The following is a 10,366-nucleotide window of genomic DNA, read 5'->3' as shown; positions in this document are numbered from 1 at the left end:
ATGCGCGTCGCTGCGGACGTAAAAACCATCGTCAGATGCTGTTTGTCGTTGGCTATGGAAGCGCTGGTGTTGGTTCAGTGTCGCATTCTCTTGGAGACAGCCCCCGAAGACGACCAAGGACGGAAAACATTGCAGACAGCAATCCCAGATATGCGCATCGCCAACAAGCTGCCCACTCGCATCTACGTCCCGGGCTCTTCCAGCGACGAGCCGCCGCTCTGCATGCTTGCTTCCCAGCCTGTTTTCCTTCGAGCTGCCACTCCTGTTGGCTGCTTGTCGTTGACTTGCAGCTCACGCCTTCATCTTATTGGTGGCCTTCGACATTCTCACCACACGATGCCCACTCTGGACGGTAAGACAGGCATTGTCGTGCCGCATCACCGCATACAATGTCCGACCAGGTCGTCAGCTGCTTCGTTTCTATTCGCTCCCTGAGTCTGAGACCAGTCGCGCCCAGCATACTCGCAGCAGTGGCGGTGATCGAGAGCAACCAGACAAAGTGCCATTTCTCAAATACCCCTCCACCTTGGTATTCCTCCATGGTGCTATCGTGGCTTACCAGAGGCTGGGACTGCACTTTACGCACTTCCCATTGGGAGAATATCACCCCTCGTTTCTCCTGTTATGGGCAAGCCCGTTATCCAGAGTGCTGACACTCTGACAAAAAAGCCACTTTAGAAATCCCATCATCCCAGAGATGCCCCCGTGGAGCCAGCTGCGAGCCAAGGCCCTCCCGTCACACATGCCCGCAGTCTAGGAATCCGTCCATTCCCCTCCCAAACAGTCCATGATCGCCCTCTTCTCTTCCATCTTCATCTGCATCCACCCGCTGTCGGGTCGATCATACCTAGCGAAAAGAAGACAGACACGCACGCGCGGTATCGAGTCCAACTTGACGCTGCCAGCGCGAGCTATACGGCCGACGGGGTTTCAAGTGAACGACACGCGCTTTATTCAATCACTTCTCCGTCTTCGTCGTCCCTCAGCCCTACTGCTGTGCCCCCGATCGCCGATTATTATATCGTGGGGTGTGACTGCTTGTGGTTCGGTGCTGTGCTGTACACACCCGCTCAGCCCCCGGGAGACACACCTGCGGTTGGGTCATCTCGATCCTCCTCACGCCTCAAGGCACCAGCATAACTTACCCTCTTCACAAACGACCTGGCCAGCTCTTCAAATTACTCGAGTCGAAAGATCTTCCAAACACTCCTTACACCGCCGCCGATCTCTCAAGAACCTTGCGCTGTCCTTCGTTCGATTAACCACGCTCAAGACTCTCGACAAAACGCTCGCTGATCCGAAGGATCTTAGATGATTGGCGAATCCCGTAATCCAGTTGCACTGCTCAACTATTGTGCTTATTCATTCGATCACCGCCACCACCATGAGGGCGACAGCTTGCTCGCTTTGCGTGCTGTACTTGGGGGTTGACTTACTGGTCAGGGCAGTCGAGGGGGCGGAATTCAAGAGACGAGATGGGGTGCACCGCCTTGAGAAGGCACACGTCACGGTCTTTCACGACCTCAATCGAAGGGGCACAACGACTTGTGCGACCGGATACTCTGCTTGCCCGTCAAGCTTGGATGGAGGGTGTTGCGCTTCAGGCTATGCATGCGCGACGGATTCTTGCTATGCGACCACAAGTGCAGCGCAGACTTGCGCAGGAAAACCTGGATATTATCAATGTAACACGGTTTTGGGTGGTGAGTTGATTTGGTTCCCAGTACCTGTCTTGGAATCGTGAGCTGACACACTTTGCCCAGGCGGCTGTTGCCCAGAAGGATACCAGTGTCAAAGAGGCTCAAATTGCGTTCCAGCGTCTGGAGTCATATACTCTCAGTCGTGTCCGGCGAGTTACTACTTATGCCCAGCTAGCTTGAGCTACGGCTGCTGTCGAGACGGACTGGGCTGCGCCGTAAGCGCTTGCTACTCGACGGAGCCCTCAACTGTCACGGAGACGACGACGATTACAACGACGAATGACGCCGCGCAGGCGATAACCACGACTGTAACCGCAACTGCTGTTCTAACTCCCTCAAGACCTACCACGGCGCCAATAGTAGCAACAGGGGCGAGCGACCCGGACCAAGTTGTGTTCAAGTACTATCCGAGCACTGTTCCAAAAGAGCAACCTATCTCGAGCGGCGATGGCAACAGTGATGGATTGACTTCGGGGCAAATCGCGGGTATCGTGGCTGGAGGAGTTGGCCTGCTCATCATTGTGCTGGTGACTGCGTGGATCATCATTCGGCACCTCAACAAGGTTGTCCAGGCAGTCGAAACGAGCAACAAGGGAACCTCTTCAGGGGCTAAGTCACGCCCTTCGATGTATGAGTTCAAGCCAACACCATCAGAGGTTGATGATTTGAGCATAGACCCGCTCATGATGTCTCCTCGGCCATCACACCGCAGATATGATTCCGATACGACTGCCGACTTCACACCTCCATATCGCGGCACGCCGGGGTCCGGTGGTGACTATCAGGCAGTACCGCAAGGGTCAGGGTCCGACCGACACGCTAGCTACGACTCAGCATATACAGGAGGCTACTTCGACGTGGCGCCAGACAGGAGTCAGCGCGCAAGCCAGGGATCGAGCGCGTGGGTCGGACTCCATCGCGGAAGCACGGATTCACAAGGAACCTACGCGCATCTTCGCCATTGGAGCAACGCCAGCGAAGCAAGCAGCGACCACGGCAGTGCGGGTACTCGGACGCCACTCCAAGAACTCGACTCGACGCCATATGTGCCGGAGTTGGCCGCTTCTCCCGTCCCAGACGCCGTGGCAGATACGCGTCGCCGGTCAGGGAGCGGGCTATCGGGCATGAGCCGGCCGCCTGCGGTCCATCAGCGGCGAAGGAGCAGTGAGGGAGGCCACGGCAGAACGAGGAGTGACAGCTCTGCTCCAGCTGGGCTCAGTGTTGTGAATGAGGCTTCAGAGCTCATCGGCCACTATGGCCCGACGGATCGAGCGAATGGTCAGACGTCGAATGGGAAGTAAAGCTGCGTTCAGTGCATAGCTTTCCTATGACTATACTTCGCTTCGACCACATGCCGTCGCAAGACTACGGAGTCAGTCACAGCATGGCTTTCGGGCTAACGCAAGATTTGGAGTTGGAAGCCAGACACCAGACGATGCTTTCTGACGCTGCAAGGCCGTGGAAGCTTGCATCTCTTCTTTGGATCCTTGATCTTTCTGTCGGTCCGGACAATCATTATGTAGTTATGATGTCCTGGCTGACCTAATGGGCCTCCATGGGCATTACCGAAGAGGCATCTTAATCACTAGGAAAGGCAGCCCCTCACACTTCTTTGGGGGATAGAAGTGGTTGATTTTCAGTCACGGACGGTTGGGAACACGAAGTCCTCCCGGTGGACGCGGCACGAGGGAGATGAGGATGGTCGTTGACCGCTCAGGATTGAGAAATACGATATAGAGAGCGGATGGCGTTTCTAACGGCAAGGGACTCTGATGCCGACTGGTGAGCACCTCACCGCGGAAAATTGCGGCAAGGGTGGGCTTACTCTGGCGCAAAGTGTTTGGTCTTGTTTGTCCCAAGTCACAATACATGATACCTTTTTTTTTCTTCCTTTGCAAACCCGCACTGAATGCTCCGGATGCCTCGCTTTTCACACGTTCTGAATGCGGAAGTGAACCCCTCGATGAGCGGTGAGGCAAGAGTTTGCGATGTCGGTATGAGCTGCAGAGGTTCGGTTCCTTTCTTCAACGATAGGCTATGTCATCATGTCTTGCTTTTGCTTTCGCTTTTGCCTTTGGCTTGATTCTTCAGAGTAGGAAGCTAGGAGTAGACTAGACGAGGCATTGGCCGTCTACGGTATCATGAATGCGAGCGCCTGTGCCTCTCATACCTGAACGACACCAACGTGAAAGATGAAGAACAACGACGTGATACTAGACTGATATGTAGGACCCGCGGCCCCGACTTTATCTGCGGGGTTATGAGAATCTCATACGGACGATAGTCGTCAAAACCGATCTCCTTCGGGGTAGCATCATAGCGAGACCGGAGGCTCGTCGGAAGAGGGGAGAGAAGTTTCATTTCCCAATGAATAGGTAGACAGCTTGGGCCGAACCGAACGCGAGGCTTGCCTGACAATACATGGTTCCCTCCCACTATACATGCTGTCGATCATATCTGATGAGATGGTACCCCATCATCCTGCTCGTCGGGACAACAACAAACTCGCTTGAGAGTCGCTTCTGGGTCTGGCATGCGGAGGGTAGAGGGAAGGAGGTGAATATGGGGAGGCGGCTCTCCCGTAGGTGACAGCATGTCGGCTCCTCGGGATCTCGAACGGAGCCCCAACAACTTCATTGAACAAGAATCTATGGATACATAATTTCTTCCGCGGACCGTGGATTTGGAGTCGAAGCAAGAGGCCGAGAAGGAGACTAGACCTCGGGACAGACTCCTCCGTCAATCAGATGCGGCCTTGATCAATCCTTGGAGGAAGACGCACGTTGCTCAGACGGGGCGTTAGTCCGCACCGGGGATAGCAAGATGGGTAGATACCTGTCACTGAGGAGAGACGGTGCGGGGGAGGTGCATGCTTTGTGGTTCGAGGGCTGGGGGAACAGCGGTGATGGGCGGGGAAAAGAAGCTGGGGATGGCAAGAGAGGGCACGATTTTGCTTCGCGGAGATTTGATGTCCGAAGAAATATCCTGGGGAAGCTTGCGAGGGGAAGAAAGGAAAACTTGGAAGGGATGGGAGATGATTATCACGGCCGGATAAAGTGAGCTTGTTTACTAGGAGGAACGGCGTGCTTCTTGTTGGATGCACTTGACCCTTGTGCAAGGCAGATGAACTCGAGGCCGGTGTCGGTATTGATGGGTTGGCTACCTGGACTCATGTCTCCTGAACTGAGTTTCCAGGTATTGATTAAGAATTCTAAGTCAAAGGAGAACACTTCAACTTGGCCCGTAGCGTTACTCAACCATAAGGCGTTGCCCATGGCCTTGTGTATCTCGACTTGAGTGTAGAGAATTCTCACTGTTTGTACGTGCAGTCCCGAGGAGCCAACAGGTGTTCAGAGTTTTGACATCTGGAGGAGCGCAAGCTAGAGCATAATCAAGACTAGGAAGGTGTCTCAAGCAATCTCCCAAGACACACGCGTATCTTTCGTAGGATTTAAACCTGGGGGATGGGAGGAGCAGGGGTAATGGCGGCCAACGGTGAACAGAGCAGTGAGCTTTGCGATAGCGACAACGTGCTTGTGTCCGCCAAGTTGCTGGACTATTCCATCCACCGAGAGCAGCCCACCTCGCTTCCTGGGCTGGCGGAGGTTTGTCCATACCATGGTCTACACGTGCTACTAGAGCCTGGTTCAGCGGCTGGGAGGTGTACATGTGCCCTGAACGACTGGAAAAGTTGGCTACAGCTTTCCCATCTCTGCGACTCTTTGTCTCTGAATTTTTTGCAGCTCGGCGGGCCGGAGATGGGACGGGTGGGCTTCTTACTTGACCTTAGGCTGTAAACGGGAATGATGCGCCGATGGGGACTAGCCTTATTGATGGAGTTGGGCCAGGGGAGAGAGAAGATCGAGTGGCGACTGGAGAGGAGGATGAGAGCCTAAATACTCAATCCTGGACTGTTCGAACTCAAGTCATCGGCTAAGCAGGTGTGAATCAATGTAAAAGTTCTTGAAGGAGACTTCCACGCCGTCGCCACGTGCCACTCCAGAAGGAAGGTCAATCAAAACAACATCAACGGCCTTCCTTGCAAAGTAAGGAAAGATAATGATGCTCAAAAAGCTCGAAAGGAAAAAGAGAAGAAAAACTCGGGAACGGTGGAAATTGGGAAGCTTAGTCCAGCAAAAGGCCCCAGCCGGCGCGAGACCAACGAACCAACCTCCACCCACGCTTCTGGGCACGCCCCCCAGTTGCTCCAGCTGCCTCTTTCGGTGAAGCGGGCTTGCTCGGTTGGGGGGATTCCCCTTGTTAATTAGCTTTTTGGCTCTCGCCGCTTCTCGCTCTCTACTGCGTAGGAGTAGTTATCGTTGGAGGGCCCAGCCGATGACTCGAGGTGTGCCGACTTGGTATCTGACTATCTGTTGATGATAGAGGAGGATTGGCGGTGATAGTAGGCAAAGAGGGAAGTTGAATTTACCTTGTCCCAACGGCCAGCGCCGATGAGATCGAGCGGCGCGTTCCTGGCGCCGTTTGGCCGTTGGGAAGAGTGGGAGACTATGCTGTATCCGTTGCTGATAGCCAGCCTCCGGCTCGGGAATGGCGCCGCCCAGGTTGACGAGCACTCTTGGTGTGTTTAGGCACAGACATTCTGGTCAATCGTCTCCGTCCTGATAATGTCTCTCGATAACCTGAAGGCCTGAGCCAGTCTCAATACCATTAACAGCGGACGTTGACGGTGACACCGTAATTTGCGCTGTTGGTCGGTCAGCAGAGGCTGCCAATAGAGACGGGGTCAGGGTTACAGCGCAAGGGAGCTACGGCGCTGCCAACCTGTATTCTGGGTTTTTGCCAGGCTTTTTTCCCAGGTGAACACCTTGACAACCGTCGCATGGCGGACGGGGGGTGGTACAGTGTGTTTGCTGTCATGGGTCTCGGCTTGCGACGCTGATGCTTTCGATAGCTCTGTCCTGCGCCGACTGGACGGTGGACCACCCGACAGCGGGCGGCGGACCCTTGAGGTGGGTTGTGCGCAAGCACAGCTCATAAGCATAAAAGCTTCAAGGAGTGCCCTTTCCGTTCTCCCCCAATTGCATGGCCATCTCCGGCTATCGGGAGGGGAACATCCCCCCTCCACTCCATGGGCTGATGGGCAGGGCGGTTGGCAGGTCTAGGTAATCGCCTAATGATGCTTTGTACACGAGAATGAATTTCCCGGGCTGAAGAGCTTGTACCGCGCGGGTGAGGTTAAATCATTCGTTCCTTGGGTTGGTTGGCCTATCTCCAGTCAACTACCGATTGAGACCAAGAGCCTTTGAAGAGTCTCAAAACTTCTAAACGAATGCAGGTTATGAGATCTTTGTGCCAACGAAATTATCCATGACTGACATTGTTCCTCATGGAGGCCAACGTGCGGTTTGAAGAGAGAAAAAGAGCGAGATGGTGGCCGAGGGTCGCATCGGATCATCACCGACAACATCATCGCCAATGCAGGTCGGCGGCGCGGCCCTTTAGCGATGTGTTCCAATTGGCGGGTTCCCTGCCACTAACGATTCCTGTCCAAACTTGGGCTCTTCCTTTTTCCTTTCTCGCTGCACTTTTCTTCGCTCTTGACTTTGCTTTCGCTCCCCATCCCGTCATCAACATTCAACTTATAGAGCCCATGTAACTCCCATGACCTTGCCTGCATACCTATACTTACCGTCTCTTTGCTTTGCTTCTCCTCATTTCCCTTCTGCATATCGGATTTCCCCGCGCTGTACGAATACACACCCTGCCGGAGGCTGTGACGCTGCACCCTGCCGACAGCCGTTCAAGTCTACTCTTCCTGTGCAGACTCGAGCCAGTTCCGAGACGGTGATAAATCGAGGCACGGCAGTCCAGATCTATGCTTCTTCCCCGGCCTTACCATCCAACAGTTCACTTATCAATACGTTGCTAGGATAAGCTATTGACGGATGATCCAAAATGCTTCCAACAACGCGTTGCTTCTGTAATCCCAGTAGTCTGGTCAGCTCCCCCAAGCACTGGCAGACTGAGAAGTTCGAAGCAAGAAACAGCTCGATGACTGGTCGGACTTCTCTTGTGTTGTTTGCCTGCAGCCATAGTGCTTTGTAGCCGTACAGCAAAGTCAAACTCGCGCCTGAACGGGTGGTCTAGGTATCCGTTCGCCTCCGCCCCTTGTGCTTCCACCGCCCGCTGCCGCCCCAAATCTACGACATAGCTGAGGACGCCTTGAATTCTTCTACGACGCCAGAATAGCAGAGACAACAGCCACAAGCTGACTCTCGCTGTGCCGTCACTACCAATTGCAAGCCGGTCACGGAAGCCCACCAGCCAAGCCGCGCGTTGTGCAGATTTCGATAGCGTTCATGAGAGTCGAGCCGTTTGCCCAACATGACCCTCCAGATAACCTCCCTTGTATCCGGCCGCGAAGTCAAACCAGAATGTGATCCTCGCCCTTTGTCTCTCGGCGAAGCAACCGGCGTCGCCCCCGGGCATCATTCATAGGCTCTCCAGGAATTCCCGACGTCAATACTAGGGCTAGGCCGAATCAGACCAGCTTCCCCCGCCGTAATAGCGTGGGCAAGGGGGCGTTGGAAAATCAATCTCGAGGTTCCCACGAGGGCGGAAGAACACACGCGTTTTGTTTCTCATCGGAATACTAGCCCTTCGTGCCCTTGAAATCAAATGTCACTCTCGGCCTTGCTCGTCAGCTAAGAGGTACCTTTCCTCCCAGTCTCGGCCCCATCCTCATGGGCCAACCTTTGCTGCGGATACACTGCGCTACTTCGCACGCTTCACCTACGATGCGCATCTTTTCATGTTCCTGCTGTTCGCCGCCTGCCCACACTTTCTCCCAACCTGCCTCATGCGGATGTCCAGCCTGCTGATAGGTGGGAATTGCAACCTTCTCCAGGAGATGGGCTGAACGGGCTGGAGCTACTGCGGTTCGCTTCTTCCTCGCTTTTCCATGTTTCCCTACGGGCTCCCCCTCTTTCGACCCCTGGTCCTGTCTAGTGCTCAGGAACAGGGTGTCACTGTACCGGGGGAGCCTAGCTCTCCAATATGTCTCTTTGGTAAACCCACGATGCTTGCTGCCCGTGGCTCTTGGAATAACCACACTCCCACCCCTGTCGGTTCATCCCAGGTCCCGGTCGATGACCCGCCCTTCCTATCGCCGCCTCTTCTGGGCGCTGCTCAGAATGGGCGGGTGAACTCCGCTATTCTTGTGGCTGCTGCTGCGGTTCGTATTGAACCAGCCCGCTGGCTAGCTGTTTGCTGTACTTCGTACCAAACTTGCTCGCATCTGCGTCCCAAGTCTGTTATTCCCCGTCTGCGAGGAGCAGGGGACCCGGTTCCCCCAGTCCAACTCGAACCAGTCCACCACCAAGTCCCAACACCAGTCGAGGTCCCATCCCGCATCTCACAGATATATATCACGGTGCCTTCGTCTCCATGTCACCGTTCCCTTTGCCTCCCTCCTTTCCCCTTTCCTCATCCACCGACTTCCTACCAGATCCATCCAATCAACTCCCATCCATCTCTTAGGACCTCAGTCGATCGTCTCCTCCAACCGTCAAAATGAAGGCCGCCGTTATCTTCTCCCTCGTCAGCTTGGCTCTCGGCTCCGTCGTCGAGAAGCGCGCCTGCGCCGGCAACAACTGCAACCGTCAAGTCACTGGTACCCGTGACGGCCTCCTCCCCATCACCTCCCGCCAGGCCGACTGCTCTTCCTTCATGCAGGCCACCGTCACCCCCTCCCCTACGTATGTTGACCTCTCTACCAGCATAACGACTCGATGATTTTTCGTGAAACTAACTCTCTTCACCCAGCACCGTCACCGTTACCGTCACTGCCGCTCCCGCCCGTCTCCGCCGCAACGGCGAGATCGCCAACCGCCAGGTCACCGCCCTCCCCACCCTTATCCCCGCCTACGCCTCCTCATGCGGTGACTCTGCTGCCTACTCCTCCGCCTGCTCTTGCTGGGGCATCACCGCTGTCACCACCACTGCGCCCAAGCCCACCGTCACTGTCACCACCACTGTCGACTACTGCGAGGGTGAGTACTTGCCATATACTCAACTAGGAAAAGTTTCAAGATGCTAACTTATGACAGACTTGTAAACGTCTCGTTCGACGCGGAGATGGAAAGGTTGAGGGGATGAGAAAGGCCATTCATCTGATTCTCGAGGCTCAATGTTGAGGAAGGGAAAAGGCATGAGGCTGTGGGAGGAGGCCCCAGTCGAGCTTGTATAGGAACGCACGGTCACCGCCGCCGTCTCCTTCGGATCTCGCAGAGATCCCTTCGATTACGAATTCAATGGACTTGATCACTCATTCATTCGATCTCTTCGGGACTCTGATTGTAGCCTTGATCTCACTTTCGTCTGTTCCGGCACGTATGAGCCTTGGGAAGCGGACGACACTCGAAGGGCCTGGTGGTTTGGAGCGATTTATTACGAAGGGAAAATGTTTATGACCGGTTTGATGGGAGACATGACGACCAGCTCTGATTGGCACTCGTCTGTCACTGTTATGATATTCACATTCATGTGTAATAATTAAGACTAATTCGTCCTTACTTCGCGAGACACTGCCTGATGACTTAACGATCGCTGATGGATGAGCATTGAGGTGTCATCGAATTCGACAGCTGTCGATGCTTGAGACGGGGCGCTCATTGAATGAGACAAGACAGCCGTAATGACAAGAG

At 54.7% G+C, this 10,366-nt stretch overlaps 3 protein-coding genes across 3 annotated transcripts; all 3 read left to right on the top strand.

Moving 5' to 3' along the window:
- On the top strand, positions 1–3,001 carry CTAM01_15314 (uncharacterized protein; the record flags this gene model as incomplete). Its single annotated transcript, XM_060531312.1, has 4 exons — positions 1–401; positions 679–751; positions 1,337–1,703; positions 1,764–3,001. The coding sequence occupies 4 exons, from the start codon at positions 1–3 to the stop codon at positions 2,999–3,001; spliced, it is 2,079 nt and encodes a 692-aa protein (XP_060374098.1).
- Positions 3,002–8,045: 5,044 nt separating this feature from the next.
- On the top strand, positions 8,046–8,580 carry CTAM01_15313 (uncharacterized protein; the record flags this gene model as incomplete). The annotated part of the gene is made up of 2 exons (XM_060531311.1): positions 8,046–8,135; positions 8,389–8,580. The coding sequence occupies 2 exons, from the start codon at positions 8,046–8,048 to the stop codon at positions 8,578–8,580; spliced, it is 282 nt and encodes a 93-aa protein (XP_060374097.1).
- A 653-nt stretch (positions 8,581–9,233) lies between these two features.
- Positions 9,234–9,818, top strand: CTAM01_15312 (uncharacterized protein; the record flags this gene model as incomplete). Its single annotated transcript, XM_060531310.1, has 3 exons — positions 9,234–9,418; positions 9,486–9,716; positions 9,770–9,818. 3 exons carry the CDS (start codon positions 9,234–9,236, stop codon positions 9,816–9,818), a joined length of 465 nt encoding a protein of 154 aa, XP_060374096.1.
- Positions 9,819–10,366: the final 548 nt, after the last annotated feature.

The sequence above is a fragment of the Colletotrichum tamarilloi genome, assembly GCF_030869305.1.
Source record: "Colletotrichum tamarilloi strain Tom-12 chromosome Unknown Scaffold_157.1, whole genome shotgun sequence".
Lineage (NCBI taxonomy): Eukaryota > Fungi > Ascomycota > Sordariomycetes > Glomerellales > Glomerellaceae > Colletotrichum > Colletotrichum tamarilloi.
This window is presented reverse-complemented; position numbering and strand designations above follow the sequence as displayed.